This window comes from Lissotriton helveticus, chromosome 4_1 (assembly GCF_964261635.1).
Source record: "Lissotriton helveticus chromosome 4_1, aLisHel1.1, whole genome shotgun sequence".
Taxonomy (NCBI): domain Eukaryota; kingdom Metazoa; phylum Chordata; class Amphibia; order Caudata; family Salamandridae; genus Lissotriton; species Lissotriton helveticus.
Genome location: NC_136063.1, coordinates 1634319884 through 1634347611, shown reverse-complemented (window position 1 = coordinate 1634347611; position 27728 = coordinate 1634319884). Strand labels below are relative to the sequence as shown.

Genomic DNA, 27728 nt, shown 5'->3' with positions numbered 1-27728 from the left:
AAGAAATGAAGGCCGGGGCCGTTCCCTGTCGTGCCTGAAATACCATGCACCCCATCTTAAAAAGCAAACGTTGCCGGACAGGCAACCAGTGCAGTTCCTTCAACAAAGGTGTGGAATGATGGAACTGAGGGAGGCCATAAACCAGTCGGGCTGCTTGGTTCTGCACAAGCTGGAGTTTGCGTAGGCTATAAGCCGGAATGCCGTTGTAAAGAGCATTGGCATAGTCTAGCCGGGAGATGACCAAGGCAGACATGATGAGTTTAAGTGCCAGGGGGGAGAAGAAACGAGAAACAATACGAATAGTTCTAAGCATAAGAAAACAGGAAGAAACAACAGCACCAACCTGTGAGTGAAGAGTAAGCTGATTGTTAATTTTTATACCCAATGTTTTTACCGTAGAAGAAGGAAGGGGGGAGGAACCAAGAGTGAGGGGCCAAAATGTAGAGTTCCAGGGACTGGAGGAGCCACCCGTAAGCACCAACTCGGTTTTATCCGGATTGAGCTTCAGATGGTTGTGACTCATCCAGTCCCTGATAAAAATCATAATAGACTGAAAATTGGAGATAGCGTGAGGGGAAGAAGAGAGGTCAAAAACCAGCTGGAGGTCGTCTGCATAATTAAACACAGCAACCTCCAGCTGCTGAAGTGCAAAAATAAGAGGGTAGATATAAAGATTAAACAATAAAGGAGAAAGAGAAGAGCCTTGGGGAACACCACAAGTGACCTTCAAAGGGTCTGCCTTGAACTCTCCCAGCCGGACCGCCTGAGTGCGATCCCGCAGGAAGGACGAGAGCCATACTAGTGCTGACCCCCCGATTCCCGCCGCTCCGATACGTGAAAGCAAGATGGAATGGTCCACCGTATCGAAAGCGGCGGAAAGATCGAGGAGCACCAGGGCTTGATGTTTGTTTTGGTCTCGACCCTCCCTGAGTGTATTTAGGACCGACACCACCACAGACTCGGTCGAGTGACCGGGGCGGAAGCCAGCCTGGCAGGATGCCAAGCCTCCCGTGGCCTCAACATGGTTGCTAAGCACCGCGGCCACGTGCCGCTCAAGCACCTTGGCCAAGTACGGTAGCAACGAGATGGGCCGATAGTTGGAAGAAATAGCTGAATCGGCCCCTGGTTTTTTCAGAATGGGCACAATGGTAGCTACTTTAAGGGCCGGGGTCACAATTCCCTGTGAGAGGGAACTATTTAAGAAAATAATCGGGGGCTGTGTGCAGACCGTGAAAATTTGCTGCAGGATACGAGCCGGGCAGGTATCCGCTGGTGAACCTGACTTAACCTTTAGCAAAATTTCCTGGAACCCGGTTTCCGTGATAGGAGGAATTGATATTAAACTAAGTGGCAGGGCTGGTGGACAGGGGTCAATATAAGAAGCAGAGGGAGGAGGAATGTTACTTTTAATATTAATTACTTTATCTATAAAGTAAGAATTTAGTGAATCACATAGAGCTTGAGTAGGGAGGGGTTTAGATGTACTCCTATCAGAGAAGGCTAGCTCCTTAACTATTGAAAAGATTTCTCGAGGTTGGTTCTCCACTGCTAAAATTTTTGAGGAAAAGTAGGTAATTTTAGTTTCAACAATAGCTTTCTTATAGTCCTGCCGAAGAGTTAAATAGCGGGTTTTCAGATAGGGACAGTATTCCCTCCTCCAGAGTCTTTCAGCACGGCGAAGGGACAATTTCTTTTCTTTTAGGTTACTGTCAAACCATCTGTTCGCATCCTTGGGTCTCTTAATTGAGATCCGGCGTAGGGGGGCCGCTGAATCGCAGCCTTCCATCAGCCAGGTATCAATCCCAGTAAGTTGTGCTGACGAGGATAAACCGCCTAAGTCAGGCGCAGTGGTTAAGAGAGATGATGATAGCACAGTCAGGTCGACCCGGTTCCAGTTCCTGGCCCAGGAGTTCTTTACCCGCGGGATCCTGGCTGGTACGCAGAAATGCAGCGTAAAACAAATGAAGGCGTGATCAGACCACGGACACGGAGACACTGCTACAGAAGAGATAGAGTAGTTAAGAGACCAAACTTGGTCAAGCACGTGTCCACCGATATGCGTAGGAACCTGAACACGGGAGATAAAATTCAAAGACTGGAGCAGGTCAGAAAATTGTTTCGAAGCCTGACATTCAGCCGGGTCGTTAGGCCAATAGTTAAAATCCCCCAATATAAGGAGGGAGGCATAATTAACTGTCAGCGTAGCTACTAGGTCCTGGAAGACTGTAATAAAATAAGGGGTATTTTGAGGGGGGCGATAGGTCAATAGACAAATCAAAGGAGGGGAGAAGGTATCAGAGCGAGCTACCAGATACTCGACGGAGTCAATATCGAGTGATGGAATTAACTGGAAGTTATACTCGGTTTTGGCGATAAACGCCACGCCACCTCCTTTTTTCCCTGCGGGACGATCTATTCGAAGAGCCACATAGGTAACGGGAAGAGCCGCTAAAAGAGCGGGGAGTGACGAGTCACCAAACCACGTCTCCGTTAAGCACAGTATATCAGGCTTCTGAGTGTCAAGTAAAATAAATAGGTCCTGGTGATGCTTCACCGCTGACCTCGTGTTTAATAATATAAAAGACAAAGCGGGGGGAGGGGAGGGCGGGGAGGGACAAAGCGTCGGAGTAGAAGGGGTGAGACCAAGGCTTGAGATGTTACTACTAATGACCGATGGGAGAGGCCACTCACCTTGTAAAAGTTTCAGACTAGCCGAGGAGTAGGCAATAAAAGGTGCAGAGTGACAAGCCCCTAGCCCCGAACGGCCGCGGACGGGCGCAGACGGGCTTAACTCAGGCGCAACTCCGGCGCGCCTACGACGCGCCCGCTGCGCTCGTCCGCTGCGCTGACACATTAGGTGCGTATAAATAGACCCGTGACCCGAGTGGGCGGGGTTAACAGGGCGGGTAGGGCGGGGGGATTTAAAAATTAACCAAACAAGTAATATCTCCGCTAGTGCTCAGCGGGGAGAGCGCCCAAAGGCTATATTTAAATTACAAAAACACACAATGCCCACACCACAATTACTCGATCAATATTTTAGAAGGGTAAGAAACCAATTTATTGTAACCACCCTTAGACAGCATTATTCTGTGTCCATCATTTTATACTTTTTTAAATTTTCAAAAAATCGTAACAGAATAAAGGACTATACATTCAAATATTTACAAGTCTAGATACACTTTGTACATACATCAAAGACAAACATTTACACAATGAAAAACGTTTCTGCATCAAACATTACAAAAAATTATGATTACACCACAAACAACAAATATTACAATCAAAAACATGAGAAAAATGATTTCAAGGGGGAATATAAGCAACTTAATGACTTATAAGCACTTAAATACTGGACCAGCCGGTCCTAGTGTCGTGAAGATGGCAATTTATTCAACCCAAGAAAGACTGCCGACGCGTTTCAAGAACCAGGCGCAAAGTCACTGGTCTTTCATCAGGGCTGTTTATTCTTTGTATCTAAAAGATGCAAAGACATTATTTTACTTTAACAGGCATATTCGTAGTGAGTACCTTTTTCCAATCATGGGCAAAAACTATGGTTAGCTACATACCAATTTTGTTTAAAAGGGGGGCATGGTGGTTAATCTTCTTGTGGTCCAAATCACTAGTTATTGTGGTGGCCAGACAGAGATGTCTAAAAAAATTTAAAAATAAATTTCAATATGACCCGCTCGGGTCTTTAATTTATCAAGCTCTAGTCGAAAGGTGGAAAGAAGGGGCGTACCTTGCTTTTTGTGAACTGCCGTTGCACGGCGAATTCGCTCGTACGACGTCACCGTCAAGGTGTAATTCTACAAGAGTAATGGCAGCTGTTTCAGTCGCGTGGCATTTTCAAAACAATCTCCACAAGTGAATATAACAGAAGGAGAGTTAGCCTACCTTACTAAAAGTGTCTTATTCTTAAAGATGTGAAGTGAGGAACCGCAATCACCGTTCTGTAATAAAACAAAGCGTCGATCTCAGAGCTAATCTCTAAAAAATATTGGGTGAATGCTCAAACCGCAATGAGACGGTGTTTGTAAATACCTGCTCCTCTGCCACAGCACGCCGCTACTGGAGTCTGCTTTCTTCTCAATAAAGATGGCCGCCGCACTTTTCTGTTTGTTTTATGTTCCATAGTGCATAGATGCATTGTGGGACTTGTAGTCGCATTTAGTAAAATCGCCTAATATACGCACCGTGAAGACACATATAAAAGCAACATGTTTGCCTATCTGTTTTATTGTGTTAGTGGGATCAAATTAATACATTTTTATGTATGCGCTAAAAAGTTATGAAGCGCGTTGGTACTGCACCCCATACTATATGTACTTATGAAGCTTTAAAGCGTATTCCAACTCGAGCAGCATATGATCTTATTGTCATTCTTAACACATCTCCTGGCCACAAACCACAATTTTTTAGAATTATCTAAATAGATCAGAAGGGCCACAGGTCAAGCCAGGGATGTTGAACCGATGTAAGTCAGCACAGATAGATTTCTCCAGAAAATTATTAAATATGCGCTATCTAAGACAGGCTACTAAGGCCAGTCTGTAGGCTATTAAACTTTAGAATAAGATAAGCCTCTTTCTGTAATAGAACTCGCTCGACGTCATGGCATTTTGACTTGGGATTCATGGTGTAAAATACAGACCATTTGAATTCTTGTTCGTTGTGGCCTTTTTCACAGAAATGTTCTACCATTGGAGCAGACATTACCTGCTTCTTAATGCAGGATCGGTGCTGGCTGATTCTTTGATTCACTTGTTGGCTGGTTTTTCCTATGTAAATTAACTGGCACGGACATAATACCATGTAGACAACATTCTTAGTTCTACAATTAGAGAAATCTTTGTGTCTCCACTTTGTGCCTCGGTGAACAAACTCGTCACCTTCAATTGTACTAGAACAGGCGACGCAATTACCACACATGTGGTGGCCTTCAATCGGCTTAAGGATCCATTGCACCAGTAGATCACTTTTGGGCTTTGGAATGGCAATGTCTGCCCGAATGAGTTCTTCACCAATACTGGATACATTGATACTTGATACTTGATAAATTAAAGACCCGAGCGGGTCATATTGAAATTTATTTTTCAATTTTTTTAGTCATCTCCGTCTGGCCACCACAATAACTAGTGATTTGGACCACAAGAAGATTAACCACCATGCCCCCCCTTTAAACAAAATTGGTATGTAGCTAACCATAGTTTTTGCCCATGATTGGAAAAAGGTACTCACTACGAATACGCCTGTTAAAGTAAAATAATGTCTTTGCATCTTTTAGATACAAAGAATAAACAGCCCTGATGAAAGACCAGTGACTTTGCGCCTGGTTCTTGAAACGCGTCGGCAGTCTTTCTTGGGTGGAATAAATTGCCATCTTCACGACACTAGGACCGGCTGGTCCAGTATTTAAGTGCTTATAAGTCATTAAGTTGCTTATATTCCCCCTTGAAATCATTTTTTCTCATGTGTTTGATTGTAATATTTGTTGTTTGTGATGTAATCATAATTTTTTGTAATGTTTGATGCAGAAACGTTTTTCATTGTGTAAATAATGTTTGTCTTTGATGTATGTACAAAGTGTATCTAGACTTGTAAATATTTGAATATATAGTCCTTTATTCTGTTACGATTTTTTGAAATTTAAAAAAAGTATAAAATGATGGACACAGAATAATGCTGTCTAAGGGTGGTTACAATAAATTGGTTTCTTACCCTTCTAAAATATTGATCGAGTAATTGTGGTGTGGGTATTGTGTGTTTTTGCAATTCGAAGGTGACTTTTCGGCACTGGAATGGGGTTGGCTCGAGCCAGAGCTGGAAGGCTTATCTTTAGGTTTCATAGCCGGGCCAGAGGACGGGGTGTCTAAGACATGCTGCTGGTGTCGACCCGAGCAAGAGGGTGTTACTGGAGCCTTAGGTTTGGTTTTTGGGACAGGGGTTTCAGTACTCACGGACTGCTGAGCCGGGGTGACTGTCTCCTCTTCGGCGTTGGAGTCGTCTGCCTCAGAGTTGGAGATCTCTTCTTCATCACCTTGTTGCACAGGCTGGACATTGGGATCTCCTCCGAATACATCCGGAATCGACCTGCTTCCCCAAGATATTTCGTGACGTCGAGCCCGACGATCCCGGATGGTTTTCTTCGACCTGAACGATGCACAGGCAGAAATTACAAACCTCATGCAAGTCGTGTGCGAACTTAGCACCACACCAAGGGCATTTTTTTTAAAGGAGTCCTTTCCATTGACTGCAGGCGTGTCGGTGTGGATAGGCCCAACAGCCCACGTCGACGATCGAGGAGTTTGTTGTAAAGATGCCTGTCAGAAGGGAGACGCGATCGAGACAATACCGTTGAGAGGAGAGGGATTGTGCGTCAAAGGGAGATTCGAAACCGATATCAACCCGGAGCGCAGCAAGTCACATCCGAACCCGATGGCACAAAAAAAACAATCTAAGGATGGAGTCGATGACCATGCGCACTATCGTCCTAAGGAGGAGTCACCTACCTCATGACTACAAAGACTTCTACCAAGCCAAAAACAAAGTGCAAACATCCGAGCCAAACACCAGATGGCGATCTATGCACAAGTATACGATCTACAGCTCATATGCCTCGAACATTACATTTCCCTCAAACTATTTGTTGGACAAGGCCTTCTATGGGGAAATTACCCCAAAACCTTTAATTTTTTTCCTCCTGGTCTGTGCAGATTCTCTCCACCTAACCATAGGAATCTGGGCACCTTTGCACTGTACTGCAGGGAGAAGGTGTGCAAACCCACCTTGCCAGCACTGGGCTAGGTCTGGTGCAACCTATATCCTCGGACACCAGACGTGCTTCATTTCCAGGGAGGTACGGAACTGCATCTCTTCACAGTTTGGGACTGAAATTGCCTGGTGCAACCCATCTCAACGTGCACCGGTCATTCTGTCTCCTTTCCAGGGAGTGAATTTGCAACTCATCTTGTTTGGAAACTGAAGAACCTGGCGCAACTCGTACCAACATGCATCGGGTGCGGTGCCCGGATTGTCTGGTCGGGGCGCCTCATCCTATCGAGAGGCTCCCATGTGTTACTCCCCATTCATCGGTTGTTCCTTTGTTGACCCTCCGTGGCGGACCAACTTACCCCCAACACCAGGCCGCTCCAAAAGACATCTTGGCAACAGGTAAAAACGAGAGAGATTGACTGGGTTGAAGGAACGCTACTGAGACAGTTCGGACGCGGGTCAAGAGACTGCGTGGCTTCTTTGTGTTTTAAGACCGGTGGGTGAACTTTCAGAGTGGCTGCTAACCTTCCCTTCTTTACATCTATCTACCTCTTATTTAAACCTGCTAAATATTCCCACCTGCTTCTCGAGGACTCAGAGTAAGTGTGACTTCATCCGCGTGAAGCCCAGTTTCGGGGAGACAATGTTGGTTATCTTCCATCCGGGGGTAAAGGACAATTGGGGTGAACTAGAGGGTGGATGTTTGTTCCACAGAGTCTGCAGAAGGTGAACCATTGACCCACTGGGTACCAATGGCACAGCATTAGGGTGCCGAGTGTGTATGTCTGTAAGAGTGTACAGACTGGCTGATACCTGTAGCACTGCGTAGCGTTGCGGAGTGAGTGTGTGAGAGTGGGGGTGATCGTGTGCGGACAACCTGGGATTCACGACACTGGCCGGCAGTGGCACTTCATATGTTGACTGTGTGCCAAAAGCACAATACATTAGACATGGTTTTTCCTGTGGACAGTATATGCATAGGACGTAATATTCCTAGTCATAGCGTCAGAAGAATTATTACGAGTGGGATTTACAGCCAATTCTAGAGTAGGAGCAGTCGGGCTATCGAGAGTAGTAGTGTGGGTAAAAGTTTTTACGGGAGGCTGCTAAGATGGTTGGGCTTCAGTAACACCTTTGCTTATTAACAATTTGATTTTCTCCGTTTGCTCTTGACCTGCCTTTTTCAAAAAGTCTACCTACCTCAGAACCTCAAACATAGTCTTCAGGGTATCCTGATCCTTTAGGATTTGGCAAACTCGTATGAGGACCGTACTGGAGTGCCTGGAAGCCCTTGGTCGACTCAATTCCTGTCTCCTCTCATCTGAGCTGTGAGACTAACCTAATCCCACCCCTTCTACCATCAGGGGCTGATGCATACGCTGGATTTGGAGAAATGTATTGGAAAGGGTAAGATCAGCAACTGGACTTTTAACAGCTGAGGCGATGCCCGAACCCTTAACAGGGAGTTCGGAACTTATCACCTCCTCTACCTCTTCAGCAACAGAGTTTGGAATGTGAGACACTAATGTACGGTTGAGAGAACAGTTTTTTGCACTGCATGTTTTTGGCTTTCTAAACATCGATGGGATACGTTTTGGCTGACAAGACTTTGCGCTACTAGAGTGATTAAGTGAGCAAGGGGTCGAAGGTAAGTGGCTGATGGCGTTAAAATATCTTCGCACTCAAAAGAAGATCGTCTATACGATCAAGAACGCAGTTGCCACCTGCCAACTTGTGTACTTCATTAGTTTTGTTAGATTTCGGTTGTACCCCTCCGTCCTCATTTTCGAAGTCCCTGGATTTCCTTTTTCCCATGGTAATTCGTGGGACTATATTTATTACAAATCTAGGGAGCTACCAAACTTACGCCCCGGATCCTTCTTGCTAAAAAAAACTGTTACACCCAGCATACAGCCTAGAGGTCCCAATTGCAATAAACAGCAGGAGCTATTGTGCAGGCAGTCTTTTGCGTGTCGCTACACCAACTTAATAAAGGTCAACCCTATATGGTTTCTGTGGTAAAAGAGGCGTGAGTTAGTAAACAGGCACCAATCAACCCAAATAAACTAAGGGGCCAGGACCAAATACCCAACCAAGTATGGCAGCCAGGAACGGCCAGAGTCCGAGTCAAAGTCAGGGTAGATTGTAACTCATGGTTTGGATCCCCACAGACCAAAGGGGGTGGCCCTGCCTCGCCTCTTCCTGGCAAGGACAGGCCTGCCCTTGGCCCGAGCTTTGCCTGGGCGCGTCCTGCCAAGCGGGGCTCCTGAGCTGGCAATAAGCGCCTCTTGGCGCTAAAGCAGTGACGCGGTGCGGTCATTTCTCTGGGCTGCCTGGTGGCTGGAGTCCTCTCCTAGCTGTTAGCTATGTGGAGTCCAGTGCTGAGGGGCTCTTGAGCTGGCAATAAGCGCCTCCTGGCGCAAAAGTGGTGACGCAGCTGCAGCCATTTCCCTGGGTTGCCTGGGGGCTGGAGTCCTCCCCGGCTGTGAGCTGTGTGGAGTCCCCAATCCATTCAACTTTGAGATGCGAAACAGCCCACAAAGATGGCTCACTCTGTATCCATTGAAGGAAGCTAATCTTCAAGAATCACACTAAATGGAAATCCTACAAAACAGCAGAAGATCACCAAGTGTCACTGTTTCCAATACCAATCCAGATACAGCAACTGAAGTCACCACAGTCTAGGCAGTATCAGTGTGGATGGTCCTACACCATAGCATTTCAGTGTGTTGGCGAAGGTACTTGTAGTTAGTGCTGTTAGTGTATGATGAATGAATGAATGAATGAATGAATATAGGTCTTATAATGCGCTAAACTTAGCCAAAGGGCGTCAAGGCGCTATTGCGGAGCCAATAGGCAGACAAGATGACAAGCTTATACTGAAATCGGTGAAAAAAGCCAGGTCTTCAACGCTTTGCGGAAGAGAGAATGTGACACCTGACCAGAAAGCTCTTCCGGAAGGGAGTTCCACAACTTACCAGCAACAACCGCGTAGGCTCTACCTCTCCATTTTGCCTTATTAAACCTCTGAACTGTTAACAGAATCTTATCTGCAGATCGGAGCCGTCTAGTTGGAACATACTGATGAAAAATTGCCTTAATACCATCAGGGCCTGCACCATAAAAGGCATTATGCGTTAGGCAGAATGTTTGGAAGAGGATCCTATGGTCCAGAGGAAGCCAGTGTAGCGTCCTAAGCGAGGCTGAGACTGAGTGGAATTTCGGAAGACTCATCACCAGCCTGTCCGCAGCATTCTGCACCAGCTGCAAACGTTGCGCCAGCCCTTTATTAATGCCCAAATATAGGGCATTACAATAATCCTATCTGGACATTACCAAGGCAATAACAGCCTGTTTGCGTGAGTCAAAAGAGAGAAAATGGGAGATTTTCCGAAAGGACCTAATGATCCCAAAACAAGTGGACACTGTCCTACTGACCTGCCGGCTCAAGGAAAGTGAGTTGTCCACTATGATCCCTACATTTTTCCCATGGGATACAGGGCAGGGACAAGCACCAAGCATGTCCAGCCACCAATCGCTGGACCAGATGTCCAGTTTGCTGCCGAAGATCAAAACCTCAGTCTTCTCCCCGTTCAATTTCATGAAATTAGCCACCATCCAGGAGGAGACGGCCTGCATACAATCCTAAAATTAAGGGCAGAGTCCTTAATATTATGAGTGAGGACACCATTATTTGGGTGTCGTCCGCATAGGGCAACACCTCCAACCCAAAGGATCCCACCTCCTTAGCAAGCGGGCGTGTTTGGTTCCTCAGCAGAGCTGGCTGACAGAAGATAGCAGCACCAGGTTATCAGTATTCTACTTCGTGTGCCAGTTAGCTTACACCGCAGCACCGAACAACAGCGCAGACCCGTGGCGAGGATACCGGGAGCGGAGCAGGAAGCAGAGCTGCGGAGCTCGTCTACAACTCTGGACCGACCAGGGCAGTTACAGGGCATCGGGCTGCCTCACAGAGCGTGGGACTCGGGGCAGAGGGTAGAGCGCCCACGTCCAGGCGGGGAGTCTCATAGATCGGGAGATATTCGCTGACTCCGGTCAGGCGGCAGCATGGCTGTGTCTCCTCGGGCTCCCGCCTCAACTGCCTGCGCTTCGCAATGACACTCCAGCAGCTGCTGTGGCAGCTCGTCGGAACTAATGCGCAGCACGGCCTCGTCGCCCCTCGGCCTCTCCTGGGCCCAACGCCTTCTTGGGGCAGCTGACCGTGCAGCTCACTATGCAGGAGCTCACGAACGTGTGGACATGAGCAAAGCTTGGGATGAGCATGATGAAGCTGCGCTGTTCTGGAGAGGGAAGGGAGAGGCAGCAGTTTGACTCTCCGTCATAGGGAAAACCTAGGAATCTGAAAGTAACAGATCTTTTCAGGCAGGTTTTGCAAGCTCTGCCCAGGTGGAAAAAGGCAGTAAGGTGGCAATAGAGTTGGGTGGTGTGCATTGGAAGATGGAATAGCTTGCCGGTCTATTGCCATGTCAGGTTGTGGCCTAACTGACTAAGAATTGTCTGCTCTTCACATGGTGCCGTGGCCAGGGCCAGAGTGTGCCGATATGAAACCTATGACTCCCTCCAGAGCAGTGTTCCTCCCATTGCTCTTGGTAACTCATAATTGGGCTCGATGTATGGAAGAGCAGCAAGACGGTTTGGGGTCAAATTCACTGTTCAATTTACCCAAGAGTTAGGTAAAGTCATTTTAATTTTCAAAAGAGAAATCGCCAAAATGACAATAAGTTGTGGAGTGTAATTTAATCTCTCCTAGGAAATGGAAAATGTTACTTAGCTGTAACTCTCGGTTTCATATTTACAGTATTGTAGATTCACCTACTGTACACTCCCCCACCATCTAGTGTAGGGTCTGGAATGTTACAAGTTATTTTTCAAAATATTCCTGTCAGTTGGGAAAATGGCTTGTAATCATGTTCTCAAGATCCAGTATGCATCAGTACACAGAAGCAACCCCAGATTGTAATTTTTGCCTCATCGGAATATCATGAATAAAGCATCTATGAATGTTTCGGTTGTGTGTGCATTACGTGATCTAAAGCACATGCTACAAACCTGAGCTTCTAACCAGCTCTATTTCATGAATTAAGCTTTGACTACTCCTCGTATCTAACTCGAGAATCAACTCTCAAAGTGAGAAGCTCGGCTATCTAATTGAAGAGCATTCGTTTTTTGGCCATTTGGCAAAAATGACAAACGGCATCTATGCAGGTTACTTCCCAATGATCACTGACAACCCCAGGAAAAGGCAAACTAGAAAAATCAGAATGATTTACGTGAAAAAAATCAACATGAGCTACAAATACGCAGGCCTTGAGAAATCTATTCGCTCACTCGCTATGGCGAGTCAGATTTCATCAGGGCAAGCTAAATCGCCTACTTGCCCGTTCTGGCGAACTCACAGAAAACAGCTGTTCTGTCCACTCATAAAGTGAATGAACAATAAAAATGCCTCTAAATCTTATTTTTATGATGTCACATTTGCTCTACATTCAGAGAGAGGTCAAAAGGCAGTTTGTCTTCCTACATTTACTTTTCTTTTTCAGACTTTAAAGTTAGATGATTTTGTAGAGTGAACTGAGTGACAATTGTACCGTGCAAAGTGTGTGAATTGAAAGGCTGTAGAGGTCAGGCCTTTTTTGTAACACAACATTGAAATAGCTAATAAGTGAACTGTACAAACATTTCAAAATATATTTCAGTAGTTCTGAAGGCACATTTTTGTATTTCTGTGGTGAAAAAAGATTTTTATAGGATGAAAACGCTTTACTGGGTGATGTGCCAAAGATAAATATTTTTGTTGAAACCAAATTTCCAAACATTTTCACGCTATATAGTTTTATCAGTAGAACTGCACGTTAGTAATTAAAGTTTCTGGCCATTTCAATGGATAATGTGCGTTCTGTAAATGACTGCACCACCACATCATGCTTAAGTAATATATTTATTAACAGTGAGGTGTTAAGCATGAACTGAGAAATATTCCTGTATCCTTTTTGATGATAATGCTATTTGTTAGTGAACTAAGAGGCAAGCCAGGAGTCATGTGTACTCGGATTGTGGGATTGATTCTTATTATACATGGAGCAAACACTTTAACTATTAAATACACATTTTAAAAAAAAAGATTTTTTGTAGAGGAGAAATGCCGAACTTGCATTTTTGAAGGTGCGCTTGTATATGATAATGAAGAAAAAGGAGGATTCAAAAAAAAAAATATGTGTCTAGGATCACACAATTTGAAATCAGTTTATGGGTCAAGTACATTACAGTTAGATCAAGTAGATTATTCTAGTGACTAGACTTGCAATTCTAGTAATATTCTTATGATCTTTCAAGGCTTGATACAAGAAAAGTATTAACGTACATATTTTAGGCACTTAGGCTTTAACATAAATGTCAGCGTACTGTACCTGGCACCTTAACAGGAACAGTGGAAGAGCTGTCTTGTCTGGCCAAATGCTTCTTTATTAGGTCCTCAGCTTTAAAATTTTTGTTCTTCCTCAGTAAATCCGCAGCAAACCTGTATTGAACATCTTTTAAACTAGGATCAACTCCGAAGTTTAGGAGCATCTGCACATCATCTGACTGACCTAGGATTTAAAAAAGAATCAAATAAAGTGATGCTACAACAAAATATAAATTTTCTTGCAGTATGTGATGTGTCAAATGCAGAATGTACACAACCAACGTTAAAACAACCCTGAATGTAATCCAGATGAGGCTGGCATTTTTCTTCTCTGTTTTCTTACGTACAACTCAAAGAAGACAGTGAAGTTTGAAGCATAGTCTCATCCACCTGCCTAAACATGCACAAGATGGCTGGCGCAAAGGTGTCTGAGAATCAGAACACTTTTTTTTTTTATTTTTTTTTTTTTTTTATTTAACAGATCTTTATTGTCAAGATGGCATAATAGACAACCACATAAACAGACATGCATCTCGCTCATGTATCATTGGCATTGTCGAACAAGAGAGTAGGAAAAACAAAAACATGTCGCGATCCAGCAACTTACGGTTGCCACCTTGATTTGTCCATGGAGCAGTCTTAAGAGTCCGTGAAAGACAGGTTTCAGGTCATACCTTCATAACAGTCTCTCATGGTAGTCCTTACGGTTCTTACTCGTGGTTGGTTTACCCGCTCCCAACAGGCCAAAGTGTAAGCATAACAAAAACAATTAACGCAACTAAGGTCATCACATGGCAATAGGTAAGTCCGTATATGGTCAGCATTCGGCCATTCCACACATGCATTACTGGTCCCAAGATAGCTTCGCCACCCCGCACCCTCTCAGCCCTCCCCAGTTTTCAGTGTGTGGACTCAGTCCATCTAGTCTTCATCCTCCTCCGACTCTGAGTCCTGGCCCTCCGGCAATGGTGTACATGGTTCCCCCCCTATATTTGTTCCACGGTGACCATACCTTATTCCACTTACGGGGGCAAGCTCGCATTAGATATACTGCCCTTTCTTTTACCATTAAAAGGTCCATATTCCTGATCCACCCAGCTACTGTAGGCAGTTCCGGGGCACCCCATTTTTGCGCAATATCCCGTTTGGCCACCGTGACTGCCAACGTAACCCACAATCGCCCATACCTGTCCAGGTCAGTAGGTTCCCAAATGTTTAACAGGCACAGACGGGGTTCTGGCAGGACTGATATTTCCATGGCCTGGGAGACAGTGCGCATGACCTGCCTCCACACCTCCTGGATTCGTGGGCAATCCCACAGTGTGTGGAGCAGAGTACCCTCCTCCCCGCAGCCCCTGAGGCAGTATGGGTGTGGCGCCCGCTGTATTCTATGGAGGAGCGGTCTGGTGTAATATGTGCGGTGTAGAATCTTGAGTTGTATTAAGCGGAACCTGGACGATATGCCTACCTCCCGCGGTGATGCAAGCGCCTCGTTCCATTCCGTCTCGTCCATTTCGTCCAGCTCCCCAACCCATTTCACCTTGAGCTTCTGTGTGGGGTCCGGGAAGTTGTTAACTAGTTTTTTATATGTGAGGGAGGTAGCCTTTTGTTCCATAAATTCTGTCAGTAGCCTGTCCTCCAGCGGTGATGAGTCTGGGAGTGTGGTGTCAGGTGGAATCGCTCGTAGGAGGGCGTGTCTGATCTGAACATACCTGAATGTCTCCGTGGGGCCTAATCCATATTGTTGTTGGAGTTGGGAAAACGGAAGCACCGTGCCCCCCTCCCAGAGGTCCCCTACCACTGAGATCCCTATGTTGTCCCACTGTGTGAATCCCTTACAGGACCTCAAGTTTCCCAGCGCCTTAGTGTCCCACAACGGTGTTAACCTGGTAAGTCTGCCCTTCCAGCCCAGACGCGATTGTGCTGTGTGCCACAGTGTTGCTGTGTGAAATGTCGGGCCTAGTAGGGTCTTAACTTGCGAGTAGTTGTATAACACCGCGAGCATGCCGGCCGTGCCCAGCTGAGACCAGTCCGCCTTATAAGCGGGATCGTCCCGTGGAGTGTGTATCCAGTGGTTAATTATTTTAAGCTGGGACGCCCAGTAATATAATTGAAGATTAGGCAACGCAATCCCTCCCTCATACCAGCTCTTAACCAGTTTATCCTGTGCTATCCGCGCTGGGCCATTACTCCACAACAAGCCCGATACCAGTGCAGCGATTTGCGTAAAGTAGCGTGGGTCCACGATATAGGGGGAATTCTCAAGCACATATAGAAACCTTGGGAGAGCCATCATCTTATACAGCGCTGCCCTTCCAAGGAGGGTCAGCGGCAGTGTAGCCCAGAATTTAACGTCCGCACGCAGGCGAACTAGAGGCGGCAGCAAGTTCTCTGTATAAAATCCCTTAGCATCAGCAGTAACGAAGATTCCCAGGTACTTAAAAGAGGTGGACGTTATCTTTAGGGGACAGTCGTCTTGCAACAAAGGGGCCGGGCCCCGGAGTATGTATAAGATGGATTTGGACCAATTCAGGGTGTAGCCCGACGCCTTGCCATGTTCATCGCATATTGCCAATAGGGCAGGGACTCCTTCGGTAGGATTGATCATGTAAATAAGCATGTCGTCTGCATACAAGGAGACTTTGTCTTCCCATCCTCCCTCCCAGGAGATGCCCCGGAACAGCGGCGTCGCTCTGAGCAGAATTGCCAAAGGTTCCAGCACCAGTGCAAAGAGAAGGGGCGATAGCGGGCACCCTTGTCTGGTTCCCCGCCCCAGTGGGAATGGCGGTGAGATGTGACCATTCGCAACCACCTGTGCGACTGGCGACGTGTACAGTAGCCGTACTCATGCAAGATATTTTGGGCCGAAGCCCATTCGGGTCAGTACAGCGAATAAATATTCCCATTCAACCAGGTCGAACGCCATCCTAGCATCCAGGGAAATTATCGCTGCCTGGTCTGTAAGAAGATGCGCCCGTGCCATCACCCCATGCAGTCTCCGTAGGTTCAGCGCCGTGCTACGGTGCGGCATGAAACCCGACTGGTCTGGGTGTATCAAGGTGTGTAGGTGTTGAGTTAGGCGACCGGCCAGGAGTTTCGCTAGTATCTTTGCTTCAATGTTGAGTTGGGAAATGGGTCGGTAAGAGCTACAATCATTTGGTGGCTTGGCTGGTTTGGGAATGGCCACGATCGTGGCTGTGCGCTAGTCGAGCGGGAGCATCGCCTTCTCTACGCTTTCAGTGTACATATCTAACAGGGGTTTCGCCAGCACTGAGGCCGTCGCTTTATACCACTCCACAGGTATGCCGTTGGGTCCTAGCGCTTTGCCTGACTGTATTGCCAACTGGATCTCGTCCTCAGTCAGGTCTGCGTCTAGTTCTAGCTGTGTTTCGTTGGAAAGCTCTGGGATATCAATGTGACTAATCGAGGCCATCGCCTCCCGTTCCGTGACGGACCGCTCCGGGGTGTATATCCCCTGAAAGTGGCGTGCCAAGGCACGTACTATTTGTTCCGGGTGTGTCTGTAGTTGGCCCTCACTGTCGTATAGTCTCTGTATCCCTCTATTACTGCCGCCCCGTTTGTCTAGCCATGCCAACATCCTTCCGGCCTTGTCTCCCACATCGTATATTCGGTGTGCGGTGTGAGCTAAGTGACCCTTAGTGATTGTTGTCAAGTGAGCCTGGTATTGCTGCTGTCGGAGGTGCAATGTATGAGTAGTGTCCGGGGTGGGGTCTGACATGTGAGCATTGTTCGCCGCGCCAAGCGCCAGCTCTAAATTCGTAAGTTCTGTTCTGGAGTCCTTTTTATGCCCAGCGATGGCCGCTATGGCAGCTCCACGTAAAACCGCTTTATACGCCTCCCAGAGTACCGAGGGTGAGCGGACTGTTCCTGCATTTTCGGTAAAGTAATGTGTCGTGGCTAGCTTAAGTTTCTTCCTGATCCCAGGGACCTGTAGATAGTTGGGATAAATCGGGTATATTCTGGCGCGCTTTGACTCTTTGGTGGTAAGATGTAGTGATATCGGGGAGTGATTTGAAATGCCCCTGGGTAGAATCTCTAGCTTATCTATGGAGCCTACACCTACCCCCAAAAGAAAGAAGAAATCAATACGTGAGAGGCTGTTATGTGAGGAGGAGTAGTGCGTGTATTGATGTGCTGTGGGATTGAGTTGACGCCATGCATCCGTGAGGCCCATTGCGTTTAGGAAGCTGGGAAGAGCAGAGGCCCCTCTCGGGCGGTCCCGTGTCGGAAAAGTGTCTAGCAAGGGATCTGTTATAGCATTGAAGTCCCCCCGATGATTATGTCCCCCTCCGGAAGTTCTAGAAGAAACTGCCCCAGTGCCGGCAGCGCAGTAGAGTGCAGCGCCGGGGGGATGTATACTGACACCACATTAAAGGTTCTCCCCTCCCATTGACCAGAGATCGCCGCAAAGCGTCCCTGGTCGTCTGCCTTATGGCTGCGGACCAGAAAGGGCGAGTTTTTCTTAATAAGTATCCCAGTGCCCCTGGAGCCCGTAGTAAATTGAGCGTGAACTGCCATGGTGTATCCACGTCTATTTAAAGCCTTGCATGTATTCCCTGTCAGGTGTGTTTCTTGAAGTAGAACCAACTCAGGGCCGTGGCGTTTGATGGTGTGCATTACCAAACCCCTTTTTATTTTATCACCCAATCCCCGGACGTTCCACGTAAGTAGTTTCAGTGGGGGCACCATTGTTAGAGCGGGAGCGCCCTCAGTGGGTGCATTTTGTGCTCGCCTTGCCATCCGTATTGAAGGCCCGTGACCCCAACGTGCGGCTATGTGGCGCTATCTGTAAGGAATGACGTGGGCCTGTGTGCCCGATGTGGATGGCCCACAGTGTGACCGTTTTCTTCATGGAAGTAGTGACGACCAATAACGATAACCATAACAATAACAGTACAATTTTCCCCCCCCACCCCCTCCCTGCTCCACGGACGATGACCCGCCCGCATCCCCAACTTGGCAGAGTGCTTAGTCCCATCCCTAACTATCTTACTTGCTCGTGGGGTCGGTGAGTCCCCCACAGGCATCGGCCCATGCCCGCCCTACTCAGCTCCAACAGCCACAAGGTCCCAACGGCAGCAGATTTGTCGATCCAAATGTATCACAGTCATTCAGCCCCTAGCAGGTTGTCCCGAGCCGAGAGGGTCTCTTTCCAGATCCGAATCCAGCCCCGCGGCTCCTTCTTCAGTTGTAGGGCTGTTGGTTCGGCGTTCCGGCGTTCCTTCGTTACGCTGGTTCCGGCGGTCCCTGTGTGGACGTTGGGGTTGGCCCACCTGCCTCCATCCATCCAGCCATTCTCGTGCCACCTCCGGTGTGTCGAAGAACCATGTCTTGCCGTCGGCCACAACCCGCAATTTGGCGGGGAAAAGCATCGAGTAGGGTACGCCCCTATCGCGTAGCGTCTTTTTTACTTCAGTGAATGATTTTCTGCGCCTAGCCACATCCGCCGTATAGTCCGGAAAGAAGGCCAGGGTCGAGTTCTGGACTTTTACAGGCGGTGCGACCCTCGCTGCCTGCAAGATGGCGTCCCTATCTCTGAAGTTAAACAGCCTGGCCAGGACAGGCCGCGGCGTTGCTCCCGGTTTGGCCGTACCTCCAGGGACCCGGTGCGCTCTCTCAACAGAGAAAAAGTTGGACAGGCCCTTTGGTTGTAGCTTGTTTTTGATAAGGTCTTCTACATACAAGTCCATGGCGCCTTTCCCTTCCGACTCCGGAAGGCCCAGGATGCGTACGTTGTTTCTACGGGAGCGCCCTTCCTGGTCATCCAGCTTGTCCTGTAGTTGCTTCGCGACCTTTTCCATTCGCTCCATCGCCACCTGCAGGTCCGAAGTGTCTTCAATGAGAGATTTTGTGACCACTTCCACTTGGGACACTCTTTCAGACATCTTCCTAAAGTCCGCCCTCAGCAAATTTACTTCGGAAGAAATAGTGCCCACCGTCGCCTGTACATCAGTGAGCGTTTTCATAATGTCCTCCAGGGTTACTTTCTTCGCCCCTTCTGTGTCCGGAGGAGTACCAGTGGAGTGGCGCCCGCCTCCCTGAGAATGGCTTTGTTGACCATAAGCAAATTTATCAAGTTTTGCCTGCGTCGTCGTATTCCTTAAGCCTTTGCCTGCCATGGCGTCGCGTTCTCTGTCGTGCGACCCGGACCCCTAAAAATGTCCAACGCAGACCGCCACGTGCGGTCCTTCAGGATTCCCACCGTCTGCAGTTCCTTGCACCGTTAGTTACAGGCTTCTAGTTCACTGTGACTGATGGGGTGCATTCGTAGAGGATCTGTGCCCGTGCCCGTGCCGTGCGGCTCCCCACGTGTGTACTGTGCTCCTCTGCGCGCCACAGCACGTGTACCTTCCGTGCCTCGTGGTGTCTTCTGTGCCCCCAGGACAGGTGGCGTCTTGTAAATAGCGGCAGGATTTCGCCGCATTTTGAGCCGCAGTGCCCAGGGTAGTGTCCGCTGACCACGGGACAATGTTCAGCACCAGCCCCCCAGGTGGGCTGAAGCCAGTGACCTCAGCACGGATCCGTGGGCGCGCTGCCGTCTCACCTCTCAGACGGGGCGGCGGTGTCAGCCCTTCTCTTTCCCCAGTGATGGCGCCGCTGAGGAGCAGGGATGTCCTCTCCTGTGTGGGCGTTCCGCCCGTCCGGGGTATGGCAGCCGAAGACGCTCTCCCAAGGGGTGCAGGTTGGCAGCAGGGAGCGCCGGCGCGAGTCTCTTCACCGGGTGTCCGCAGGTGCCGGGTGAAGTCAGTGCGCCTCAGCCGCCCAGGGCGCACTTTCGCCCGGGTCCGCCTAGTACGTCAGCCCGGTGCTGCCGGGCAGTGAAAGGCCGCAGCAGTCCGCCCCTGATCGGAGCACCTCCCGGCCTCTGACGATTGCCGGGAGCGGGTCGGTGCGTGCCGCTGGTTACCCCCAGCCGATGTCGCTCCTTCGAGCGGGCGATGTCACGGATGGGACTACGGATATGTGGTCAGGCCGTTAGTGCCTGCGGAGCTCCCTCGTTAAGCTGCCGCCATGCTCGGCAGTTGGCCACGCCCCCCAATCAGAACACATTTTAAACTGCATTTGGCTCCCAAGGTATATACAACTCAGTCTGTGCCAATACAGGTCCCATACGCTATTCTACTCTTCCCTGTTAACAGTATATTACAACCACAGCAAATTCTTGTCAATTGGGTTGTGAATATGTAGGGCAACTAAGGAAGAGGAGTACAAGGAAAACTGTGATTAAAATTTAGCTAGTATTGTTAAAACATAGTTCTCCACGGGGGAGTTGCCGGGCAATATCACCAATACCATGCGTTAATGCAGAGCTCTTAAGGCCCTTTAAGTAGTCTTACAGAATTCTGTGACCAAACTGGCTGAATTACTCTCTGAGAACAATCCTTGGAGGGAAACTGGAGTGGCTTGCGAGGACAGAGGGTGGCGGAGTGAGCTCAGTGACTGGCCGTTCTGGTAGAAATCCAAGATTGGGGGAAAGGACTCAGAAACCCTTCTGTAGTAAAACAGTGGAATAGATGAAGGCGCCGAGTGACAAAGCATATGCCTGAACCCCAGAACATCGAAATGTTATTGACCTGTGCCTCCAAGCATTATCAGGGCTGGAAAGGGGGTGGGTTAGTGGTAGCCCCACTCCTGGAGTTCTGCATTCCTCGTTCAGCTCACTCACCCTATGGATAGGTGAAGCGATCTGAAGCCTGCAGAGCAAAAAGGCAGCCTGAGTGCGCTCGGAGTACCGGGCTGGGCCGCCTACAGGCAGCTTCTCTTGGTTGGTAGAATAGGGGGCACACTGAACAGAAGAGCAAAAAGGACTGAAAGGATTGTGCAGCCATGTGCGACATGGTCATGGAGGCCTTGGCCAACCATGGAGAAGGTGATGGGCCGGAATGGGGACAAACTGAACTGAGTCAGCCCGGGAAGGGACAGGGGGAAGTGGGAAACAGGCCCAATAGGATATTTGAGAGGCAAAGGGTGGAAGAGCACAGATCAGTGTTGGAAACCTGCCATCCTGAGGACTCCATACTTCAGGGGCACATGGGATATGGATTGCATGCAAAAATGTAGGAGAATAAAAGACGTGCAACGTCTCCCCATAAGAAGGTCTTGATCATGGCGCGGGGGCCTGGAGTGGGCTCTGTGGTGCGAGTACAGAGGTCTCATGTAGGCACTCATACTCACAAATCAGGCAGTAATGATCTCATCTTGTGTGGTACTAAAATCTGCAGCATCGAATGGATGAAGGAAGTACTGCCTACACACTGGTTATCTGAGCCAGCATTTGGGTGGTGGTGGTAACTGTGTACTAACAGTGGGGCAGAGAACCCTTCGAGCAGGAAATTCGAGAAAGAATTCCCTTTGATAATGGGGAAAGGCAGTAACCTTAGGAGGCTGATCATGGGAAGAGACAGAGTCCCTAAAATATCGACAAGAACAATCAATATGCCGGAGGAAGTCACAAAGGAAAGGAAACAACCCCACAAGAGCTCAGATCCTGGTAGCTATAGAACTATCCTGACAAAACATCACATGCAAAATAGACCATCTCATCTGAGTTAAACTTTCTCTGGGCTGTTCTTTGCAAAGTCAAAACACTGGAAAGAGAATACACAGTGGAGATTCTCAGGACAGAGGACAACAGCCTTAAATCCACAGTATGAACTCTTTCAGAGCAAATGCAACTGTTGGATAATGGACTAAAATATACAGTGGGCAAATGCCACTGCAGCAATCTAGTATTTGTTGGGATCTCAGGGAGAGTGGAGGGTAGCGCAACAGATCAATTTATTGAAAGAAGGCAATGGGAGACCATGTGGCTGCCAGGCTTTTCAAACATATTTGTCATGGAAAGAGCACATGCACCTTGGTCCTGATGCTGCCACCCCCAGGAGCACAGCCGAGAGCAATGACCGCGGGAATTTTAAACAACAAACGCAGAGATATTATCCTGCAGCATGCTAGAAAAGAGGGGACCAAAAATATGAGTATCAGATAATTTGAATTTTCCCAGATTAGACACAAAATGTCCAAAAACTGCCACAATACCTTTGAAGGAACGAAGCAGAAACGTACGACAATGAGCATTAAGTACATGTTGCGGTTTCCTGCTAAGAAGCAAGTTATATATAATGGCAAATGAATGCCTGGAAGTAGGGGGCAGAATGACAGCAAGCAGGAAAGAGACATACAATCAGGGGATTTATAAAACGCACTACTCACCCGTGAGGGTCTCAAGGCGCGGGGGGCGGGGGTAGCTCTGGTTCAGTCAAAGAGCTAGGTCTTGAGATTCTTCCTGAAGGTGTGGAGGGTGGGGGAGCGTCTGATTCTCACTGGGAGCTCGTTCCAAGCTTTGTCTGCGACGTAGGAGAAAGCTCTTCCTCCTGCTCTGGTTCTGTGAATGCGAGGGCAAGGTCTGCGGAGCGGAGGTTCCTCTTGGGTACGGGGAAGGAAACTCTCTTGTTAAGGTATTTGGGTCCGATGTATTGGAGAGATTTGTAGGCGTGGGTGAGCAGATTGATGGTTACTCTCTTCTCAACGGGAGCCAGTGGAGGTTACGTAGGGGTTGGGTCATGTGTTCGTGCCATGGGGGTCCGAGGACGAGTCTGGCACCTACACGGGAAACGCCAACCACTTTATAAGAAGACAGGGAGATGGTTGCAATCTGGGTGGTTCATCCAGGATAGTACAAGGGTATTTGTCCAGCATAATGGCACAACTGGTGTGGAAACATAAGCAGGCTTGGAACATGTAGACTGTGCAACATGAGAGAGGGCCGTATTGCTCAGCTTGAGAGGAATGGGAGCAGATGAGCACTCTGGGAAAATTGGCAATGAACTAGAGGTGTACCGACGCAACTTCCACGCCATGAAGATGCTCTTCCGGATAACAGATAAAAGACCATAGCTGACAGAAAAAAACTGCATGAGATTGTATCGCAAATATAAGTGGATGCAGCGGGCAAGAGCCTGTCACATTGTTTGTTGGGGTGTGGGAGTGGGAGAAGGGAGAAATGACATTTTCTTGGAAAATAGGAGTTCTGTGGTGTAAAAGGAGACAAAAAGATGTGGTGGGGGGTCAGTTTCATGGTAATGTAATGTCACACGAATAAACAACTGTAGACACACTTCCCAACGGTTGGGGGTGAACAAGATAAATATGACAGCTGAGACTGCTTCTCTGTAGCGGCAACAGTCAGCACACTTTACTGGGTGCAGACCAGAATTAGGGAGAGGTAGCCTTTGCATTTAAACATAAAAACCCACCACGTTTAAAACTGAGATAGTTATGATTTAATGAGGACTATGAGGTCTTGAAGCGAGAGAGGGTGGTACACTTTCCCTAAGCAGGAAGATACAGCTTATAGAGTTCACAGCGTACTGACCACAGGATGAAGGAGGTTTGATTTCTTGTTACGTGCATGCTGTGACACAAGATGGAACAGTTATTCCAAAAAGAAGAACTAATCGAAGGGATTTGAAAAAACAGGTCAGCAAGACTCAAGATAGAGACTACTGTACAACATTGTTTACTGGGACTTATACCCAATCAAAGGTTCAGAGAAACAGTACACAGAAGCATTAAATGACTTCTTAGAATGGGCTCTTGCCAAAGAAATTAGAATGAAGAAAGTCAGAACAGATCAGAAGGTAGCATAATTATTATGTTGTTCGTAAAGGGGTTACTTTGATGGAGGATTTTTTGCGTCTCCAGGTGGTGGACGTAGAGGCAGGCCAGACTAGGAGCAAAGGTGCTTCCCATGCTGGTGCCGTGGCTCTGCAAGTATAGTATTTTTTTATATTCGAAGAAATTCCTCGTTAGTGCCAGAGAAATTACTCCACTCCTTAGTGTCTGGTATTTCCATGGTGTAGAGAAAAGGACCTCCTCTATGATGGTGAGTGTATCGTCATGAGGTAAGCTGGTGTAGAGGTTTTCTACATTCAAGCTTAGTAGTAATTGGGTGGAGGGGTCAAAAGGTAAGTCATGCAAAAGCTGGGATACAGATTTGGTGTCCTTCAGGTATGTGTTTGTAGCCTGTACTAGGGGGCGTAAGAAGGCATCCGCAAATCTGGACAAAGGTTCCAGAATGGAACCGGTTCCTGAGACAAACTGTCTCCCTGGGGGTTTGTTTAGATCCTTGTGTATCTTAGGAATGGTGTAGAAGTACGGGGTCTTGGTGATTTCTGGACAAGAAAGTCCGCCTCTTTTCTGGACAGCCAATCATGGGCCACTGCTTCCTCCATCATTCCCAGGATCTTGATACGTAATGTCTTTGTAGGGTCCTCCTGCAGGACAGTATAATTCCTCCTGTCTGCTAGGAGTCTCAGACATTCTTGGTTGTAAGCTGTGGCTGTTTCAACAACAGCATGTTTTATGATGATATCTTTATTCCCTGCAAGTTGTTTGATTGCTTCTTGTTCCAATCTGCTGGTGTTGTGGAATACATTTACATTAGTCATGTTTAGTTTGCCTAGGTCCGTCATTACTGCTTTTTCGAAAGCCAGTACTTTGACAGGTAAGACGGCATCTGGCGGGGTGAAGGTTGACTTAAGTTTTAACCCTGTGTCAGTGGGTGTACAGGTATCCTCTTTGTTTAGGGAAAAGGTTTGTAGTTCCAGTTTGCGAACAAAATCCTGCATCTTGGCATGGATTTTGAAAGTGTTCAGCCTGTTCGTAGGTACGAAACCCAGACCTTTGTTAAGGACTGTTTACTGTATGTCGGACAGTTTAAGGAAAATGCTACTTACCAGTATGCATATGTTCTTGGCATGTAGAGCTGCAGAGTTGTACACTTAGCTTTAGATCGCCACCTGGTGTTGGGCTCGGATGATTGCAGGTTGTTGTCTTCTTGGAAGAAGTCTTTGTTAGTCCTGAGATAGGTGACTCCCTTGGACAATACTGCGCATGGGCATCGGCTCCATCCTTAGATTGTTTTTCGCCATGATGGGAAATGATGGAGTCAGTGGAAGTAAAGAAAAAAGGGATGTCCATGCATGTGCATCTAAGTAAGATGAAAACTGGAAAGGATACAAGTCCCGGGGAGGCGGGAGGGCGTGTACAACTCTGCAGCTCTACATGCCAAGAACAGATGCATACTGGTAAGTAGCATTTTCCGTTCGAGACATATGAGCTGCAGATTGTTCACTTAGCATCGATTGTGCAGCAGTGTCTCCCCTAGCGGCGGTCGCTTGTATCCGTTGCAGTGGTTTGAAATAGAGTTTTAAGGACAGCTTGGCCTACTGCAGCTTGCTGCTTGGCTTGCACATCAACACAATAGTATTTAGTGAAGGTGTGTGGTGTAGACCATGTTGCTGCTTTACATATGTCCTCTAGGGGTATGTTTCCTAAGAAAGCCATAGAGGCTCCTAGTTTGCGAGTGGAGTGCGCTCTAGGAGGAACTGTTAATGTACGTTTAGCTTTTATAGAGCATATTTTTATACACTTTACAATCTACCTCGCAATCCCGCCTTTAGAGATGGGGTTGCCTTTGTGCGGAGGAGAGAAAGCGACAAACAGTTGTTTTGTCTTTCGAAAGGGTTTAGTTCTATCTATATAGTACAAGAGAGCTCTTTTAACATCTAATGTGTGTAAAGCTCTTTCCGCTACAGAGTCTGGGTTTTGGAAAAACACCGGTAACTCTACGGACTGGTTTAGGTGAAAAGGAGTGATGACTTTTGGAAGACATTTTGGATTAGTTCTAAGAACCACTTTGTTAGGATGTATTTGAAAAAATGGTTCTTGTATAGTGAAAGCTTGTATCTCACTTACTCTTCTGAGAGAGGTAATGGCAACGAGGAAAGCAGTTTTCCATGTTAGGAACTGCAGTTCACATTTATGTAGAGGCTCGAAAGGGGGTCCCATAAGTCTTGTCAGGACAATATTTAAGTTCCACACAGGAGAAGATGGTAACCTGGGTGGGATTATTCTTTTTAATCCTTCCCTGAACCCTTTAAATGCAGGAACTCTGAAGAGAGACAGATGTTGCCTGTTTTGTAAATAGGCTGAAATTGCTGCAAGGTGCAGGCGTATGGAAGAGTATGCCAAATTAGACCTTTGTAGATGGAAAAGGTAACAAATGATATTTTGGATGGAAGCATCCAGGGGATCAATTTGATTATTTTTGCAATATATTGTGAATCTTTTCCATTTATCGGCATAACACGCTCTGGTAGTGGGTTTCCTAGCCTCTTTAATAATGTTCATACAGTCTGGTGGTAGGTTTAGATAACCAAACTCTAAGACTTCAGGAGCCAGATCGCCAAATTCAGTTGGTTCGGGTCTGGGTGTCTGATTTCTCCATGGTTCTGTGTTAACATGGATGGAGTTAGTTGTAACTTTTGGTGTGGAACTAGAGAGAGTTCTAACAGTGTGGTGAACCATGGTTGTCGTGCCAGTGTGGGAGCTACCAGGATCAGTATGAGAGACTGTTGTCTGAGCTTGCGCACCACCAATGGAATCAGTGGGAGAGGCGGAAAAGCGTACACAAATCTGCCTGACCAGTTGATCCATATCGCATTGCCTTCGGACAGTGGGTGTGGAAACCTGGCGGCGAAGGCTGGACATTTTGCATTTTCGTGGGTGGCAAACAGATCTATGTGTGGATGACCCCACCTTTGGAAGAATGGCTGAAGAACCTGTGGATGTAGTTCCCATTCGTGAATCTGTTGTGACTGCCGACTTAACAGATCTGCTATCTGATTGTGAGCCCCTGGAAGGTGTTCCGCTAACCGATTTATGTTTTGAGAAATGGCCCATCTCCAAATGTTCTGTGCGAGCTCGGACAGTTGCAGAGAGGGTGTCCCACCCCCCTGTTTTTATATATAGTACATGGCTGTCATATTGTCCGTCCGGATTAGGACAGCTTTGTTTTGTACTTGAAGTTGAAAAGTCTTGAGCGCTTAGAATATTTCTAGCAGCTCTAGATGGTTGATATGGAACAGTTTTTGTTGTTTGTTCCATTGACCATGAGTTGTGTGATGTAAGATATGGGCTCCCCATCCTGTGAGGGATGAGTCTGTTGTGAGCACTACTTGTGGAACAGGCTCGAGGAACGGCCGCCCCTTTGTCAAGTTTTTGGTGTTCCACCACTGCAGAGAGCGATGTGTGCGGCTGTCCACCAACACCAGGTCTGTTAGTTGACCTTGAGCTTGGTTCCACTGTTGTGCTAAGCACTCTTGTAATGGGCGAATTTGCAATCTTGCATGTGGTTACTATGAAGATGCAAGACGCCATCCTGCCTATTAGCCTCATGAACACCCTGGCTTGCAGAGACTGTTGGTGTTGAAAAGCGGCGACTAAGGCTTGAATGCTCCGTATCCTGGCTGGACTGGGATATGCTAGGGCTGTAGACGTGTCTATTGTAGCTCCTAGATATTGATGGACATGCTAAGGCTGCAGGTGCGACTTGGTGTAGCTTATCCTAAACCCTAAGTCGTGCAACGTTTGAATTGTCTGATGTGTGTGTTGGACACACTGATTGAATGACTTGGCTTTTATGAGCCAATTTCCTAGATAA

General features: G+C 47.5%; 1 protein-coding gene across 2 annotated transcripts in view; it reads right to left on the bottom strand.

Moving 5' to 3' along the window:
- TRANK1 (tetratricopeptide repeat and ankyrin repeat containing 1) overlaps nt 1-27728 on the bottom strand; it is a 1265441-nt gene that overhangs the window by 720916 nt on the left and 516797 nt on the right. For both annotated transcript variants that reach the window (XM_078688288.1, XM_078688286.1), the window contains one exon: nt 13206-13385. In XM_078688288.1, coding sequence (XP_078544414.1) covers nt 13206-13385 — 180 coding nt within the window. The remainder of the gene's footprint in view (nt 1-13205; nt 13386-27728) is intronic.